This window comes from Alligator sinensis, unplaced genomic scaffold, assembly GCF_000455745.1.
Source record: "Alligator sinensis unplaced genomic scaffold, ASM45574v1 scaffold883_1, whole genome shotgun sequence".
Classification (NCBI taxonomy): Eukaryota; Metazoa; Chordata; order Crocodylia; family Alligatoridae; genus Alligator; species Alligator sinensis.
In genome coordinates, this window is record NW_005842009.1 from 1,907,238 (window position 1) to 1,927,311 (window position 20,074).

At 47.9% G+C, this 20,074-nt stretch overlaps 1 protein-coding gene across 10 annotated transcripts in view; it reads right to left on the bottom strand.

Annotated features, from left to right (window-relative positions):
- PTPRU (protein tyrosine phosphatase, receptor type U) overlaps positions 1 to 20,074 on the bottom strand; it is a 408,251-nt gene that overhangs the window by 112,072 nt on the left and 276,105 nt on the right. For all 10 annotated transcript variants that reach the window (XM_025201929.1, XM_025201930.1, XM_025201928.1 and 7 more), the window contains 2 exons: positions 5,618 to 5,727; positions 2,168 to 2,369 (listed from right to left, as the gene is read on the bottom strand). In XM_025201929.1, coding sequence (XP_025057714.1) covers positions 2,168 to 2,369; positions 5,618 to 5,727 — 312 coding nt within the window. The remainder of the gene's footprint in view (positions 1 to 2,167; positions 2,370 to 5,617; positions 5,728 to 20,074) is intronic.

A 20,074-nucleotide genomic window follows, 5' to 3' on the forward strand; every position in this document is an offset into this window, starting at 1 on the left:
ACCATGCGCCATCTAACAAAGAAGCACAGTCCCTTCCCAACTAGCTAAGGCATCTAATCTATTCCACCTCAGACACCGTTTCTCACTCATGCAAATAATATCATTTCTCCAAGACCATTTTGAGAAAGATACAGGGCTGGCAGTGTTCAATTTCTATCTTCTCAGCCCACCTCCTGCTAATGGATCATATCAAGGCTGCTCCAGTGAGTTAGGAAATGTGTTCCACTAGCACCACAGCCCGGGTCTGCCGCAATGTAAACAAGGCAGCTCGCAAACTGCCATGCAACTAAATTATCCAGCAGAGTTGTAAAACATAACGCACACTGTTTTCCATTTGAATCCTGACGGCAGGGTAGCCCGGGGAAGGGGAAGGGGGAGGGGACTTCCGGAGCATGAAGAATCCATTTCAAGGGAAGACATATTTAACTGTGCCAGCACAGCGGGAAGCAAGGCAGTAGGGGAAGGCCATGAATGTGCATTGTCAGGCTCTGTCTGGGACTGCCACCCTTCCTGATTGTCACAGTGCAGCCTTGGCTCTCCTCGCTCTTTCCTATCTCCTATACAGCCTGTGGTCAAAAGGGGTAATCATCGAAGCAAGGCATGGACAGGACTGCCAGTGGGAAGGACGAGGAAGGGCTAATCAAAACTCTAGCCATGCTTTGGTAGGTACGAGGATGGGGATAAGGATGCTTTCTGGCTCTGCGGAAGGTGATTAACGTGCCATTCAGAGAGACATCGGATACAAGTTGTTACCATGCAAGAGTAACTGGGCAGTCTCTCTGAGGCGAGTTGGTGGGCTGACTGGCAAGCAGGCTGGCACTCTTGGCAGAGGGGCTAATGACTGAACACCCAGCTTGACCTGTGTGGGTGAGTGTCCCTCCTGTCCCTCCAGGGATTACATGAGACAGGAGCCCACACTGCGAGGCTACTGCCTTTCCCCAGTACTGAAGTCCACACTTCCCAAAGCATGAGTGTTGAACCATGCACGTGGCTATTCCAGCATGCACAAGTGCATGTTGATGGTCACTGAAATATTTGCCCATTGCAGTGTGAACCTCTGCCAGCAGTAATTTATACAAGGCCCATTCTGCAACACTGAAGTCAGAGTGGAGCTTCCCCACTGACCACTGCCTGCTAGATCATGCCTACAGAAAAGGGTCTACACTTGTGGGGGTTGGGGGGGGGGAAGAAATCAGTACCAACTTAGTAAGTGGAATAAGAGGAGAAAAAAGGATACAGACAATCCTCAACTTACAATGTTTCGAGTTATAATGCTTCACACTCATAATGTTTATAAATTTACACCCTGTTTCAACTTTCCAACATCGGTTTTGACTTTACAGCACTTGATCCGACACAATGCCACACCAGCGAACAAGCTGCTGCCTTGCCCATCTCCCTGGAGAACATCTGTCCAAACTTCCTTGGAGGATTTCTTAAGGAAAGCAGACAAGACTCCAGAAAAACCTGCAGCCGAGACTCCTGAGAAGACTCCAGCTAAGAGCCCTTCAAAAAGTCCAGCAAAGTCACCTCAAATAAGTCCTTCCAAATCAATATGATTGCTAGTTACAATAGAAATACATCAATGTAGCTATATTATTCATCTATAATTGATCAAGTACAAAATTCTGGGTTATTTTTTATGAAAACAGGGTATCGGGTCTTGGTTCAGGAACAAATCTCCCATTTATAACATTGTTTCCTATGGGAAAATCAGCTCCAAGTTACAACGTTTCGACTTAAGAGACAGTTTCAAGAAACAATTGTGTTACAAGTCCAAGGACTGCCTGTAGTTTCGGACAGGAAGTGAAGAAGACTATTCAATCCAACTGAAACTTCAAAAAAACTGAAAGAAGAACTGACTTCCCAAGGGGAGTTTGGCTATGGCATTGGAACTATGGCCCTTAAGAGCATACAGAAGTAAAGCTGGAAGGGCCTTCACAAGGTCACCTAGTCCAGACCCCTGGTCAAGACAGGACAACCTACCTCACCCATAATAGTCTTACCTTACCCTTAATAGAACCTTACCCTTACCTTGCCCTTAACGGTCTTCTGGTGTTTCAGATGTTGAGCTTGTCAGCAGAAATACAGCATAAACACAACAAACAATCATCTTCCCTTTCAAAGAATTGGTCACAGCCAGCAGGGTAGTATCTCTATAACCTACCTGAGATATTGGTGGTGATCTCAGTCAGTGCTGTCTGGCCAAAGCCCTTTCCAGTGCGTGCCCGAACAGAGAACAAGTAGGTGGTGCCTGGGTGCAGGTTGGAGAAGACATGGTACGTCTCATTGCGGAGCTTGGAGACAGTGCGCCGCGGGCCGGGCACATTGACCGCAGGGTCTGAAGACTCGATGCTCTGGTAGCTGATCTAAGACGACAGGAGAGGCCATCAGACAGGTGCTGGTCACGGTATGTGCAGCAGGCTGGTGCAAGTGACAAAGCCTGCACAGTGAGTTAATAGGGGGTGCAGACAGAAGTGATCATTTTTGCCCAATCTGGTTACAGAAAGCGGTCCATAGCCATGACCAAACAAGTGCATGGCTGCAGACAGCTTCAAAAATAGCCAATCGGGTGAAAATCTGAACCCTCATTGCACGAGGGGTCAGATGAAGATGTTGCAAAACAAAGCATCTTCTGTAACTTCTGTCTGCACTGCTGCCAGCCTGTCGCTGTTCTCAGAAAGCGGGGGAGGGGGGAGCAGAGGGAGCTCAGTCTGGGGGTTTTTTAGCCCCTGCTGCAGGGTGGGGTGGGTCCCCCCGAGATGGGACGCTCCAATGCACCCACCCCACATTCCAGCACTGGCTGGGGAACCTCTAGAACAAGCTCCCTCTCCTCCCTTCCCCTCTCCCATCCTGAAACAGGGACAGGTTGGGAGTGAGGAGGGCCTATTGCTAGGGGAAACCAGCTGCAGGCTCCAGCCAGCAACTAGATCTCCCCCCGGCACCTCCCCCCGCAAAAACCAACAGTGAACTTCTGTTTAGAAGATCGTTGCAACTCAGAACGCTTCCTGCAAAGCTCTTTCAGTTACAGCAGGGAGCTGCACTTCTGTCTGTGCCTCATGGAGGAGAGGAAAGTATGAGGCAGATGTGCAGGGTATGCAGGAGGGGGGTTCTGCCCTCTGGGTAGATGTGATAGAGTGGGTTGAGTGCCACCATATGTGACGTGGATGTGGGGGAGGTGTGGAAACAGTTTGGGTATGGGTTTGGTTTGAATATAAAAATAGGTGTTACCAATCTGTCAACAATGTTGGTATTTCAGATCTGATGCTTCAATAGCTTGGAGCATGAGACAGATCCAGCACTGTGCTACCATCCCAAATGCACACGTCACAGGTCTTCACCTTCTGGTTCAGGGATCCCACACAGGTCTGCCCAGGACCCTCAGCCCCAGCGTGCAGCCCCTGCCTCAATTGGTCCAGCCCTGGGACTCTGCTCAGTGCTGTCAATGCCCATCACATACAACCTATTCCTACATACACCTCTGTCACTAGCTCTTTCGCCTCTGCTTTGTTATTCCCACCTAAGGGCCTGCTCAAGCCAAGCAGTCTGTGGGATGGAAGCTCACTGGGATTCATTGGCAACGCGTAAGGGGTGCACGCGGGTGCATGTGCACCCCCTGAGATCAGCCGTGCACCCCCTGGAAACCCAGCCACGAAACAGGAAGTGTCAGCGGAAGTGCAGCCCCCTCCCCTGTCAGCAAGAGGCAGTGAGGAACCCCCCTGTAGGCGACCTGGTGCCCCCCAAGACTCAGGAGGCACCAGTCGCCCATGCTGGGATGTAAGATGAACTATCCCCCAACTCCTTTTTCACTTTAGATGTCAGAGAGGAGTTAAAGCTAACACACTCTGTGCAGCACAGAGACATCCGCCAGCCTCTCCAGAGCCTCCTGTTGAAATGGGTGATGCTGTCCTTTTTAAATACGAGTCCCAAGCAGGGCGTCTCATCTGAAAGCCATCGCAAAGTGATTGTAGGGACATTGAAGAGGAAGAGAGAAAGAGAGAGAGAGAGAATGAGACAGACTCCACCCTACGGTCGGCAAGAGGCAGGCTGGATCGCATGCTCCAAGTGACGGGCTTGAAGGTAGCGGCACCAATGTGGTTGCCCTTAATCTCCAAGATTAAACCCGGCATTTCCAGAATGAATGCTGAGTCCCCAGTCATCATCATTCCCCAGAAGCCGCAGTCCAGCCAGGAGCGCGGCAGCACAGGGAATGGAGATAGCAATCAGCTTTTCATTTGTCTGTTTCCTTGCTCTAATAATTTTGTTGATGTCAAAGAGGCTGAAGCAAAGGATGAAAAGCAGAGAGATAAGAAGGAGTCTTGCCTGGCTGCATTTGGGAGACATGGCGGAGCCCACACACACCAACATGCCCATTCAAGAAATGCACCAGTCACAATGTGACATTTTCTCTCCACATTGAAGTGAGCAGAAAGAGAGACAAAGCAAGTTTCTTCTTGTTGCCTTGCTGATAAAGGAATCAACTCTATCAGCTCTTTCAGTGTAGCCTGACCAACAAGGAGCAGGTCTTTTGGGTTCCCAGATGTTATAAGGCCTTTGGGACCTGCTACAGAAAAACAGCAGCTGGGAGAGCTAATACTCCTCAGCTTTTAAATGGTGTTTCCCCTTCTCACATGCATGCTTAACTGATGCCTCACTGTTGTCTTGAGAATTAACTGGGAACCATCCCCTGGGGAAACAGAGGCACTGGGAGATTTCAAAGCAAGTTTTCCTGTGCAGCTTCTCATTTTGTGCGCCTCATTTTTTGGCTGTCCAGTGGCACTGGGCTAGGCTGTCACTGTCAGAGATGTTAAGACCGCACAACTCCCAATGCCCTTTGAAGATCAGGCTCTGTATGTCTATAATTAGGTATCTTGAAAAGAACATACCCAACTACTGGATCTACAGGATGCAACTAGGACTATCCAGTAAATCAGTGGCAGAGACAAGATAATATCTTGGGTTATATTACTGTTATCATCATTACTTTTATTTAATAATTATTATTTTTGCTTTCTACCCAGTACATTTTAGGTCATATTTCCAAGGCTCAAGTAAAAGATATATAGTATGTTAACAAGGCCTGATACATTCAAGGGGTAGTCACTAAGTTATTGGTGTGTGCATCACACCTGGCCCCAGCAATTTTTTCCCATAGCATTTAGCAATGGCTTAAAGCAGAGCTGTCCAACTGGCACACAAGGCCTGCAAGGGGTTAAGTTAGCATCCCCAGGTTCCTGCCTGGCCACCACTCCTCAACTGCTCTGGTTGCAAGGGCAGCTGGAGTCCCCTGGCTTTCCCTCCCTCCTCCAGTTTCCACTGCCTGCCCCTGCAGGGGAGGTGGTGCATGGTATGGGGGGTTGAGGGGGAGAAGAGCATGTGGGGGCAGGGCACAGCACAGCAGTGTGTGTGGGGTGGGGGTGCATGAGCATAAGGTGCAGCCGTGGGACAGGAGTGAGGACAAATGGTGCAGCAGACAAGGAGAGAAGAAGGGGCCATCGAGTGGTTTGCAGCCCAGGAGGATCATGGCTCGCACTGCTACAGTCTGTGGGCATGCAGTCGCTGCTGGTGTGGCCCTTGGCTGCTTAGAAGTTGGACAGCCCTGGCTCAGAAAACATACCTCATACTGGGTGATGAGACCGTTAGGCTCCACTGGCTCTTCCCATTTCAGAAAGATCATGTCCTCCAAAGGAGTGAATGTGAGCGACTCTGAAGCAATGCCTCCGGGGACTAAAATAAAGAAAAGACAGACAGATAGGATTCAGCAGGGAAAGACAAGTCAGCTTCCCTGAGACACCTTCTGATCTCAGAAGAGTCCAAAAAAAAGCATAAAAAAACCACAGATGCATAATGATGCCCGTTCCTCCCAAACAGAGCCCAGCCACTGCCATACAAAAGACTGTATCCAATTCAATCCCCCAACCTCCGTAAAGGCCAAGAAATTCAGAGTTCAGGTTGTAAAGCCCTGTAGATCAATGCACCTGGTAACTGCAGAGTTTGTGGGAGCCGGGTAACTCCTTAACAAGGCATTTTTACTCAGCACAGCGAGAAGCCAGAAAGCAGCCACACAGACTGTCACCCCAGACCCCCAGCTGGTGTAAGGTGCCATAGCTCTAATGCCTTTCCTGGAAGTACACCCACTTACCTCTGTTCAGGATCTGGTCCTCAGGATTCCCAGACTAAAACACTCCTCAGCCAGTAGCAAATTCTTAGCACTCATTCACTGCTTGTGCCGGAAAGCTTGCAACTAAAGAATTTATTTTTTTTTGCAAAAATCTACTTGGTCTAATCAAAGAGATCACCTCTGCCATGAGTTCTGATTCCTTTTGCCTCTACCAATACGACTACAACCTAGATACCCAGCACTCGTTCAGAAACCTCTGGAGCCCAGGGGGGCTACATTGGACCTGCCTCAGTTCCTTGTGACAGCTGCAGGTCAGAAGTGTCAGAAGTCACTGGCTCTACCATCTCCTGCCAGCCCCAGATAGAGAGCATGGAGCTGCCACAGGGGGTGGGGAGGGGTCTGCCCAGAGAGCCTGGGAAAGACGGACCAGGGGTTTAGGACACCAACATGGGAGTTGGGAGACCCAGGTTTTATTTTTTTCTGCTGTGCCACAGACCCCCTGTGCAGCCACGGGCAGGTCGTGGGCTCTTTGTGCCCATAGTCTCCACCTGTAAGACAGGCACAGCAGTACTGTCCTTGCTCACAGGGGTGCCCTGAGGCTAAATATATCAAAGGCTGTTATCAGCTAAAATGCTGCAGTGATGGGGCTGTGCACGTACCTCGACAAAAGTTACAAAGGGGCCATTGTGGTTTCAGGGTTGTTCTGGAGTTCATCAATAAACAAAGGGGGATGTAAAAGCCAAGGATCTGCTCTGACACCACTGAATACCTCTCTATTTCCTGCTTCTGAGTCAAGCCCCTACCTCAGTTCATCCAAAGGTAATTAAACATTACAGCCATTGGGATCCACAAGACTGTGCTAAAGAAGGAAATATCAGACTGAAGCTCTGACAAGTGCTTCCCCACTGCCCTCTCCCAGCTGATGATCTGCTGCTCCCTGCAGAGAGGAGATAGGAAGAGGATACTCTCTTCCCATACCACCTTACAGTAATGCCTTGAGCTCTGCCAACTCTCACCAGCTGGCACTTGTAGCTTTGAGAACAGAATGCAGCGTCCAGACTGACCTCCTTACCCAGCTTCACACCTGACGGGTCATGAGACCCTGGGCAAATCATCTGACCCCTTAAGACTTTCATATGACCATCAGAGAAATGGGGCTAATAATCCTAGTTCACAGGGCTGCTCTGGGGCACAGTTAAGGAATGTCTGTGCAGAGCTTTGGGATCCTTGGATAATGTTTCTGTCTGGACCTACAGAAACCCTGCACTGCCACGCCATGGCACAGAGCACAGAGAGCAGCCTCTGGAAAGTAGAAACAGAGCTTTCCTTTTCCACCCATCTAGAGCACAGGGCAGATTTACTGACATATGGATAAATGCTCAGACCTCTCCCCCCACCCCTCGTTCTTGCATTGGAGGTAATAAACCTCATGTCCACAGTAAGGCAAGGGAGGCAAAAGCAGAACCTGATAAAGTTTAACAGCCCAAAGAAAGAAAAAAAACCATTTCCCGAATCTCCCTGCGTAATCTTGTGCATTCTGGCCTGATTGCTTCAACAGGAGCTCTCAATTCACCATAAACCGGCACTCAAACCAACCCACGGATGTTGAATCTGTTGGCTATTTCTGCTCGTATATATTTTATTGGGGCATCTTAATTGCATTCTGTTGAATACAGTCAGCCCACCACTTTGGAAAAGCACAACGGTAAAGAGAGAGACACAGGTGCTGGTTGGATTCACAAGCAGAATAGTCATGACGAGTGCGCTAAGGGAGAGCACGTTTGGAATAGCCCGGCTTTGGATGCTTGCCCAAACATGGTCTGCAAAACACAGCAGAGGATCTGAGGAAAACAGGCATTTCTGCCACACTTAGATGTTCCTACCTGGAATTAAAAGGAAGGGTGGAAATGCAGAAGGTATCAATTAAGCTCTGCAAAGGAGTAATTTGTATTACATGACCAGCTGGTCACCACTGGGCTCACCCTTTGTGTTCTTTGCTGCACAGACCCAAGCACAGTGAAGGGCAGCCTGTGCTGCAAAGTGCTTACCATCTAATAGACAAAGAGTGAAGGAGGGAAATGACTAGTCCGTGGTCTTGCCACAGAGAGAAAATGAAGCCCAGGTGTCCTGACCAGCACTAACGCACTAGCCTGCTCTACATTTCCCAAAAGGTAAAGGCTCTAGCACAGGAGGCAATAAACCTCATGTCCTTGTAGGCGAGGGAGGCAAGAGCACTAATCCATATTAGAGACTGAGACTAGAGCCCAGGGAAGGGGCAGGTTCTCCTTATCCAGGCCTCTCTGCCCCACCTGTGATGAGATCATGCCAAATCCCTGCTGAAGTCCAGGCCATCACTTTACTTTGCCTCACTTGCTCCAGCACTCACTGCTGCATGTCAGACTATACTGAGATGCCATCCAGTCAGCCAAAAGCTGCTATTCATGGGACTGGGGTGGACTACGGCCTTAGATAATAGTACGTGCTGCCAAGTACCGACTTTTCAGCTCCGTCTACTCTCCTCAGGTATGCTAGGCTCAGCTCCCTCTACCTCCCTGGTTCCCTAATGCTGGTGGTCTCATGCTCTTCAGTGGTCTCAACTAGAAAGGCTGCACAGTGCAGCCAAGATGTACCTTTGTATCCCCGCCTCTTGTGGTTCTGAACCTTAATCTTTGGGACATTGCTCCTACCTGGTTAAGAGGCAGGAAAAGCCTGCTCCAAACCAAGTCACTCGGGGCCAGCCCTGTAACCAGCCTAACCAGCCCCAGACCTACTCTCTGGGTCTGCCTGGGACACATTTAACAAGGTCCCCTTCCCATCTCCAAAACCTGCCCCTCCTCCCTTGGTGCTCTGTGCTTCACTTGAACAGAGAACATCCTCTCACCCCACCCCACAACCCCTTCATCCAGCACCAAAATATCCAGCTCTGAAAAGGCCTCAGGCCAGAATGTATCATCATTTTTACAATAGCGTTGACTCAAACACACAGCAAGGCAAAACAGACACCGACCCAGGCTGCAAGTGCTCTGGAGTGAGTCACAGTAGCAATGACAGAGCGTGGCCCCCTCCCAACAACAGAAGCATCAGACGGTGCAAGCAGAAGAGAGACCGGCCCCTTTCATCTCCGCTGCCACCCACCTCGGGGCGGGGGGAAGCTGGCTACGGATCTCAACAGGAGCAGTTAGGCAAGTGCTGAAAATCCTAGCCCTACGTAACATCCACACCTATAAACCAGGGACTTAAGCTTCCTGGTGACCTGACTGCTGCACCCTCCCATACTGCCAGGGCAGACAGAATCTCACATAAGCTATTGTTGGAAAGGACCTCTTCGATTACAGCCCTCACCGGCTCATCTTCGGAAACTGAACCTGTGGATCTGAAAGCCACAAGCCTCTACGGTTGGAGCTAAATGGACAGACCCAGTTGCCTAAAACCAGCCGTGGACTCACAACGTTGTCTGCAGGAGCCAGCCACTAGAGGAGGACAGAGCCCCGTGGTCGTAGCGTGGGTACGTGTGTATTCCACCAAGTGACAGTCCCCTTCACTCTCACAAGCCTGGAGACTGTGCTGAGTGCTGCCCTGATACTTACTATAAAAGCCTTGGGTAGCATCTAATCTGCGAACAATCTGGCAGGTTTGGTGTGGCAGAGCCATTCCCTCTAATTAACAACAACAATAATAATAATAACCACAAACAATAACAACAGTTGAAGACACTAGGATCAATATGCACTCATTGAGCGTGCATCTTTTTTCATCCCCCAACCCAAGGTTGTTATTAAGGAGGACAGAACAGGCAATTGCTTTGCAAAGATCACTATTCATGAGCAGTATCATCTGCTACAAGCTTTAATGCTTGAAAAATGCACCCTCTAATTTCAGGCAGAGGGAGCAATTATACCCACTTAAAAAAAGCTAAACGCTATGCACAGGGGCTGAGCTGATGAAATAACAGCTAGGATGAAAAGTCCAAAGACATTATTAACAGCCATTAGCTGGGCCTTCCTGAAACTGCCTACTTGGAAATAGGCTTTTTAGTTTTACATGCGATACAGGCTGCATTGAAACCATTGCTATTTGTTTTGGGCTCAAAACATCTTTGTTAATTCTACAGTTTGGGATCCTGGGGGACTGAGTCAAATACAAGTCTTACCCTCATGTTTCATTTTGTGCATGAAGGGCCAAGGAGGAAATTACTTGGGTCAAAAGCCCTAAGGGTTGCCCAGTTCAGTGCTGAATGGGCATTTTCAGGGTTTCAGTACAACACTAACTTTTCCAAGACTCACTGAAAACTCAACTCAGGTTTGCTCAAAACAGGTTGCAAACCCTGGCTAGAGATGTACCTTTGTAGCAAAAGCAGGTGACTTGCTTTCATGCACTGTTTCCTCTTTTCTCCAGGAGCGGCTTGGACTTTGGTCAAATCCATCTGTTATCTACAATGTCTCCAAAAGGTGCTCAGCCTGTATGTAGCACCTTCACAAGCAGTTCACAAGCAGTTTGTTGCACGTGTTCAATGTTTGAGCTATTCTGATTAATTCCAAATGGACGTGAAGGTGATATGGAAGTGCTCCCAGCCCTTGGCTGGATCAAGGCAACTCAGAGTCAAGAGTGCAGTGAGGCCACCATTCAGAAACGAACTTGAGCATATACCTAATTTTATGCCCCCAGGTAACTGCATTGAATCAATAAAAATTAGGCAAATGCTTAGTGCCACGATGCTTCAAGGCCTGAGAGAGACTGCAAGGTCAAAATGTGTTTCTCATGAACACCATTCATTTTCGTGAACATCCCTGCCAGAGAAGTCTCCAGATGGAATACCCACCACAAGCAAATGCAATAGCGGTGCGGAGGCAGGGGACGGGAATTCAGTTCCTCATTCAAATAAACAGCCGTGGACAATTTTTTTGCAGCCTTTGCTCAGATCTAATTACACGGCCATAGGAGAGGGATCGCCTGGCGTGCTGCTCCCACCATGCAAATACACAATTTCCACTTGATTTACAAGTTAATTTAATCAGGGGTGCTGTGTCCTACACATGTATGCAAGACACTTATTAAATTCATGGAGCATTATGGAAACCTTTGGGGCAGAGAGAGAAAGAGATATATTTTTTCTCCTCCTGGAAACAAATGCAGAGAATTTATCTGCAAATTGAAACCATGACCAACACTATGCAAATGTTCCATTTAATTACAAGTGTTAGCAATGCACCTGATGTTTCACAGCAAAAGAGGCTTCAGCACAAACTTTCCAGCACGCTCCCATTGCCCATTAGGCAAGACATAATCCTCAGTGGCAGCCTGGAACTGATTACTACGTTGCCCTTCTATAACATCTTCTCTCTCTCTCTGAAGCTATCGAAGCATTTTAGTGACCAAACAATCTTCACCACACCCTATGAGGGGTGTTCAGAAGCACAGTAACTATGCAGAGACAGACATTATTCATTATTATTTGTACTGCAGCAGTGTCTAAGAGGCCCCGAGATAATACAGGTCCCCGTTGTGCTGGGCACTTTACAGAAAGGGGGATATGATTGGGATTAGATTATGATGATCACTATAAATTACTTCTCAGTGATCATGAACCAATCTAATAACAGTCAACACATATACAAGTGTTTCTGTCCACAAAATCTGCAAGCACATTATAGGAGGTCAGCATTGCTACTCCCCATTGTACAGACGGGGAAGAGAATCTCAGATAGGGGGACTGATCTGCCCCAAACTAGACAGCAGGTCACTGGTAGGGCCAGGGTAAACCCGGGTTTCTTTCCATCCAAGCCCTATCCCCAAAAGGATGCTGCCATTCAAATTAGGCCCCAATTTTACAGCAGACCTCAAATGGCCAGATGCTTCTGAACATGCTTGGGCAGGCAGGGATGAAGTCAGGAAGGCCAAAGCGCAATTGGAGTTGCAGCTAGCAAGGGATGTGAAGGATACCAAGAAGGGTTTCTATAATATAAGTATGACGGTCGCAAAAGGAGGATCAGGGAAAGCGTGGGTACTTTACTGAATGGGGGAGGCAACCTAGTGACAGAGGATGCAGAAAAGGCTAAAGTGCTCAGTGTCTTTTTCACCTCAGCCTCCTCCACAGGCAAGGTCAGCTTCCCAGACTACTGCACCTGGCAGCACAGTTTGGGGAGGAGCTGAGCAGCCAACAGTGGTGAAAAAACAGGTTAGGGACTATTTAGGAAAGCTGGACACACACAAATCTCTGGGGCCAGGTGGGATGCAACCAAGGGTGCTGAGGGAGTTGGTTGATGTGATTGCAGAGCCACTGGCCATTATCTTTGAAAACTCATGGTGACCAGGAGAGGTCCCAGATGATTGGAAAAGAGCAAACATAGTGCCCATATTTAAGAAAGGAAAACAGGAGGCTCCAAGGAACTACAAAGCAGTCAGCCTCACCTCAGTCCCTGGAAAAATCATGGAGAAGATCCTCAAGGAATCCATTTTTAAGCAGTTGGAAGAGAAGAAGGTGATTAGGAATAGTCAGCATGGATTCACCAAGGGCAAGTCATGCCTGACCACCCTGATTGCCTTCTATGATGAGAAGACTGGCTCTGGGGGCACGGAGAGAGCAATAGATGTGGTATACCTTGATTATAGCAAGTCTTTTGATACAGTCTCTCACAACAGTGTCACAGGCAAACTAAGGAAGTACGATCTGGATGAATGGACTGTAAGGTGGATAGAAAATTGGCTGGAGCATCAGGCTCAGAGAGTAGTAATCAATGGCTTGATGTCTACTTGGCAGCCGGTATCAAGTGGAGTGCCCCAGGGGTCGGTCCTGGGGCCAGTTTTGTTCAATGTCTTCATTATGACCTGGAAGCTGGCATAGAGCGCACCCTCACCAAGTCTGCAGATGACACCAAGCTGGGTGGAGTAGTAGATATGCTGGAGGGAAGGGCTAGGATTTGGAGTGACCTAGACAAATTGGATGATTAGGCCAAAAGAAATCTTATGAGGTTCAACAAGGATAAGTGCAAAGTCCTGCACTTAGGATGGAGCAATCCCATGCACCGGCACAGGCTGGGGGATGACTGGCTGGGCAGCAGCTCTGCAGAAAAGGACCTGGGGGTTACAGTGGACAATACGCTGAATATGAGCCAACAGTGTGCACTTGTTGCCAAAAAGGCCAATGGCATCCTGGGCTGCATTGGTAGGTGTGTTGCCAGGAAGTCAAGGGAAGTGATTATACCCCTCTATTCAGCACTGGTGAGGCCACATCTGGAGTACTGTATTCAGTTTTGGGCCCCCATTACAGAAAGGATGTGGACAGATTGAAGAGAGTCCAGCAGAGGGCAACAAAAATGGTGAGGAGGTTGGGGGACATGACTTCTGAGGAGAGGCTGAAGAAACTGGGTTTATTTAGTCTAGAGAAGAGAAGACTGAGGGGGGGGTTTAATAGCAGCCTTCAACTACCTGAAGGGAGGTTCAGAAGAGGATGGAGCTGGACTGTTCTCAATGGGGGAAGATGACGGAACAAGGAGCAATGGTCTCAAGTTGCAGCAGCGGAAGTTTAGGTTAGATATTAGGAAGAATTTTCTCGCTAGGAGGGTAGTAAAATGCTGGAACAGGTTACCCAGAGAGGTGGTGGAAGCTCCACCCTTGGAGGTTTTTAAGACCCAGCTAGACAAAGCCTTGGTTGGGATGATCTAGTTGGGGTGGTCATGCTTTGAGCAAGGATTAGACTAGATAGCCTCCTGAGGTCCCTTCCAACCCTCATTTTCTATGATTCTAACATGGGGGATGGGCTCCAGAGGGGCAGTATCAAGTCTGAGTCTAGAAGCAGACTTGAGCACAGCACACGTCTCCCTTGCTGGTACACTCACTTTTGGCTGCTTAGAAACAGCAGTGCGTGTGCACCCACAAGCATGCACCGAAACATAAACCAGAGCAGAAAACTTAAAAGAAAACAATCCCAGCCTTACCAGCCCCCATGGTACCAGGGCTGCCCAAGAGCTCTGCAAGTTCATACATTCTCATTACATGAATAGCAAGGCTGTCCAGAGTTGAAGCAGTGCTGACGAGACGTTTTGGAAGGGATAGAATATCTCACACTTCAGGGCTTACCCCTGGTGCTCTGCATAGAGGCTTGCCTCGGGGATAGTCTGCTCCCCCAGGGCGACTTTCACCTCCCACTGAGGCTGGCCACTGTCACAGACAGGAGGCCACAGCAGACGGAGCCTGGGTCTCATCCCATCTGGTCATGCCTACACTCTGCAAAGCAGCAGGATTTGCTGCGATCCAGTCCTGATGTGAAATAGCAGAGAGAACAAGCACGGGGTAAGGGCCGACTCCCCGATGGCTCCAATAAACAAGTTCACTCTCCCTGTAACGGGAGCTCTAGGATAAAGCTGCCCTTGCCGCGCCATCCCACGGTGCCTGCTTTTGACTGCTTGCAAGTCGTATCAGCAGCCGAGCAGCAGCTGATAGAAGCCTTGTTTCTGGCATGAATTGAAAGCGCATGTTTTTCTTTAATATTTCTCTGAAGCCTGGCAGTGGATTTTTAGTGCTAACAAAGAAGGAATGCTGATAGCCCCGGCTCAGTCCTCCTCCCACAGCTCCACCATCGCTCCTCCTTTCTGATATGCAGTGCTCTCTGATACATCATCCCGAGCTCCGCACAGCTTGGCTAATGCACCTCAGTCCCAACCTGCGACACCCCCCGCTATTCCAGTCCAGAGCCCACACCCAGTTATGCTGATGCCCTCTTATCCACCCAGCTATTCTGGGTTGGGGACCTTCCCACAGCTCTGCTCGTGCCCCTCAGTCCTGCCCTGTAACCCCGTCACTGTTCCAGCCAGGACCTACTGTTCAGAGCCTACTGAATGAGTGTCACTGCTTGGCAAGCCAGATAAATCAAACAGCCACCTAGAACAATGTGGCTTGCGACTATAAAAACAAAAAGGAGCAGGAAGAAAGGAAACCTCATTTCACATGTGAGACAAGACTGATTTTGAACTCAAGTCTCCAGAGGCAAAAAGCATTCAGTTCTACCCTGCTGCTTAGGCACTGAGTTAGTAATGTGCAACTATTACTGCTGCTGACATTTTGTATAAACATCTGAACACAGCAGTTTAAGTGAACTCCAGTGATTTCTTCACTAATGTGTACAGTACACCTCAGCACGTAGAGAAAGTGTGTGTGTTATGGGGGGTGTTTTATTCTTCTGCTGCTCATATCTTTAAGAGGTTTTCATTCTACAGTAATAGAGGGGGGATTTATGCTTTTGTTGTGCCAAAACTGAATCCTTTGAAGAGCCTTTTTTTTTTCCTCCTTAAACATTTTAAATAAAGCAACACACATGCATGACTGTGACTGTTCCTAAGTAGAGAATGATTTGCTCTCCTCAGTAGTTTACCGCTAATTACACAACTTTTTTATGCTTCTGTGGCAGAAAATGTTCCAAGTCCTTCTGGTTCACACTAGCTGTAGGGAAGTGTTTACACACGTGAAAGCATATCTGTGAATATATGCATGTAAGTGTGCGTGTGCCCACATATACATGTGATCATGGATTGAGAGGTGTGTAGATGCATTCACATGCATCAAAGAGTGCATGTGTGCATGAACGAGTGTGCATATGCATAGCCTTGTGTGTCTGAAGGTGGGGGCATTTTGTGTATGTGGATGTACACATCTGTGTGTTTGAGCACATGTGCAAGAATCAACAAAAGCTCCAATTGATGCTGCTGCTATTGCCTTGTTTCAGCAATTCCTCTAAAGACCACCAAAGCTAGGTCCCCTCCCTTTCTGTAGACAGGATCCACTATTTCCAGGCTTTGCATGGTAGTAGATTCCCACAACTCACACGCTGACACTTGAACAACAGTTTGAGGATCAACAAACCAGTGCTCCCTGCTGCTCGCCTCCCAAGCACACACAGAGAAGAGAGCAGGGAAGGAGGAGTCTTGAATCAATACCACTCAAGTCTTGGATCTTGGGGACAGTGTGTGCAAGCAGAAATGAAAGCATCCCCTTCTGCATCTAGCCCTAGGAATCCTCCTATATGCCTTGAGAAGTGCTCTGGCCACCAGCGCTCTGCCTGCTAATGAGCCGTTCCATCTCATAATGGAGACGCTTCATCACTTAACGTCCTGGAATAACCTCAGAGGGGACAGAACAGAGAGGTGCTGCCATTTCCCCCGCTTTGTCATTGATCTCTGTGTGAAGGGGATATGTTGGAAGGTTGTGGGGGGCCTGGCTTGCACCACCTTTGCCTGCAACTTGCCCCTGATGTACAGCCAGTTTCATGGTAAAACAGGAACCGACTGGGAGGTGGAAGTTAGAGGATTCCCGTGCACAGAGGCAAGGCTGCTCCTGTCAGCAATTGGGGTAGGATGCCAGGAAAGGCAACCCTTCCTCTCCTTCCAGTTGCCCTGACTGTGCTAGATCTAGAGGCTGTATTTACCAATCCAGGACATATTTGGGAATATGAGGTGGGCAAATGCATTTTGGACAGAGTAACTACTGACCCAACCTGCATTGGAACCATTTCAGAAGCTGGGAGACATTTGGTCTTCACTTCGTATATGAAAGAAGCATCTAAACCAGTGGTTTGCAGCCTTTTGGACTCAAGGCACCCCTCACTGGACTCAAGGCCCCCTCAACGTAAGTTTTATGAATTGCATGGCACCCAATTAAAAAAATTAATGTATATATTACAGTGCTTACCTCCATGCAAAGGGGCTGCATAGTGGGGGTGGGAGATCAGCCAGGCAGGGACAAGTCTGAGCCTGCATTCATCTGCTTAACTCCTCACATGTCATGGCACCCTTCTAATGATCTTGGGGCACCACAGGGTGCTATGGCACCCTGGTTGAGAATCACTGGTCTAAACCAACACCCGAGGTCCAAACAGTCCCAGGTTCAGATCCAAATCCAAACTATACAGCTGGGTCCTCCATACAGACTCTCAGCAACTTATGACCTTCAAGTACTACTTGGTATCAGGGATAGCTCCATTGGTTAGTGGCAGCAGTAGGATATAATCTTCCAGTGGCTAGCCATTAGGGACGGCAATGCACAAGTCACTAATATATTAAAATAAAACTTTTGCTTTGCAAAAACATTTGCAAGAACATTGGCTTAGCAACTGGTGTCAGGAGCAGGGTTTTTCTCAGCTCTGGCAATGAAAGGAGACAACCGGTTTTTATTCAAAAGAGCTCCAACAGGGGAGTGACCTTCCCGTCCCTTTTCCAACTGAGTTTCCAACCTTTTTTTTCCTAAATCCCCTCTTTGTTCTTTTCCACTATGTACCTAGCAATTTCTTTTCCGATGACTCATCTAGGAGCATCCAGCTTTCTGCAGCAATACACAAACAGACTATGCAAATCAAGTTTGCTTGCTTCATGTCAAAAAAGGCAAAATAAAACACAATCAAGGGTCCTATTATTCATGAATTTTCACTACTTTCATTAATTGCACAGACAGTTGCTCATTAAAGACTTCCCATATATTTTTTAATAAGAACCTTATGTCGGTCTCAGACTCAAAGGACTGGACAGCTACGCAAGGCAAGAATTAAAACTAATTCTCTCCAGTTTCCGTTGTTAAAAGTTTGCATGATAGAGCTATTTGGAAATTAGCTTTGTGAGAAGCATCGAGGGATTCCATGTTTATTGCATCTCAGTCTCTCCAGAGCCTATGTGCCCAGTTTACATTATTATTATTTTTGCTTCTAATTATTCACATCATGATCATGACTAGAGGCTGTAATAGTCCCATGAAGATATATACTGGGCAGGTACATAGTAAGAGAAGCCCCCTTTATCTAAGAGTTTGCAGTTCAGAAAGACAGAAGGAAACAAAAAGGTCCCACAGCAGACAAGAGTGAAATCCAAATCTCCTGAGTCCTGGTGCACTGGCTCTGCCTCCTCATGTTCTTCATGTGGTTTTCTTTTCTTTTTGTTTGTTAAAGAAAAGCTACTAGGTGTGCAACCTCAGCCAAACTGGATGAATACCTTCTCATGCATCATCCCCAGCAAGGGCAATTCTGAACTAGGCTCCCAAGCACACCTGTACCACTCCGCCAAAAAAATTGGGCCAAATTCATCCCACTAAAACTAGTGCAGTTAAAGGAGGAAGGAATTTGGTCCCCTGCCTGCGCTGCTGACCCTGGACTTCAGCACTTGGATGATGATGCCTGGGCCAGACCAGAATCCAGCTCACCCTCCCAGAGCTTTGGCAGGCTCTGAGCAGCTCCCAAGAGGAAAAGGCACTGAAGACTTTGATTAGTCACTGTGGGTTAAATCCACAAAGGGGATTTGATTTAGGTACATGGCTGCCGTTACAGAATCATCTTCCCTGAGCTGTGTGCTGATACACCCTACCCTGTGCATGTGAGAGTTTGATGCTTTGAAAAAGATTCATGGTAGCCAGCTCAGTGAGTGGGTGCAGTCAACCAATATATCCAATAGGAAACACTGGGGATAGGGAAATGTCTTAAGTCCTGCCTCTCTTCAGGATTTAGGCACTGGGCTCAGGGCTATAAGGAGGCATCTACATCTAGGCATACGTTTTGAGCAGCACCATGTTGAACCAAGGCAACCAAAATGGACTTAAGCACCTAACTCCTTTCATGGATTTAGTCCTATAGGCTGCTTGTACATGCCACGGTGGTTTACTTTGGCGTAACTCTCCCTAAATTGAAGCGGTGAGTTTTTAAAAACCCCATTTCAATTTAAACCGATGTAAACCCCTGTGAGGGCAAGCTGCCAGTGGGCTGAGCAGTCCCTGAGCTGCGGGGAGGGCCTCCGCAGCAGCAGCAGCACCCCCCAGTGACACCCGCTTGAAGGCACCCAGCCCAGGCAGTCCCGGGGGGGGCACCGCAGCCACGGAGGGAAGCACCAGGCCCCCCGCAGCCGCAGTGTTGTATCAGTGTCCCCAGGCTGAAAAATGGTGGTGGGGCACTTTGAACTAAAGCTCGTTGAGAGTACGAGAGCACTTTTTTACACAAGCACTTTCTAGAGTAAAGCTGTACTTTTAAAATAATAGCAGAAGGTGATTTTAACTGGAAAAAAAATAGCAGTTCTTTCAAAATGATGAAGTTGTAATGTACGTACCAGGTGAGTTTTAGTTTCAAAGAAAACAAAAGAGCTTTATGCACAATCATTAGCCAATTTAGATAAACTGAATAGATCTGTAAGCGAGACAAACCCACATGTACAATTTACAATATATCCATACTCAGGGAGAATTATTGATCCCTTGAGAGGCAGAATGCGTATATTGTATCAAGTTGAATTCAAGAGGGAAGAAAAAAGCCTAGTTAATCAATGTATAGTGAAAAACAGCTGGAGTGATTACAGTATAGCAAGAAAACAGCTGGAGCTACTGTATTACCGTACAATAAGAAAACAGCTGGAGTAATCATAGCACACTAAAACACAGCTGGAGCAATTACAGTTAAAAAATAAACCATTGGGAGTGTCAAGTTGGGTGCACCAACGTCAGGCAGGTTCACGCGAGGGCTTAGAGAAAGGCTCTCAAGGACTGAGGTAAGTGAAAAAAAGGTTGGTCCTCACTCTTACGTTAAGCTAGAAAAATAAAGCTCAAAAGCTCTGGGTTCAAATCATTGCTCTGCCATTGAAGCTGTGACTGCATGCAAATTAAACCCACTATTATCAGCCACACAGTCAAATCCCTAGTGATTACCAGCTTTTCCAGGTGAATTGCTAACTCTTGATGCTGAGAACTGTCTCAGAGATTAATTACCTTGTAACCTCTTGCTGTAAGCTCTTACCATTCAGCTGCAATGTTCAACACTGTTCAGCAATCAGGTCATTGCTTTGTGATTACGCTGAACTTACTCTATTCTTACTTAGTCAACTCAGTGGTACTTGACAGGTGAACTTCAGAAGGCCTGGGATCAGAGGGGCACACAATGCCAGGATGCGCCTTCTTCTAACTCCATCTGTGCTGCACTTCACCTGGGGCCTTTCCCTA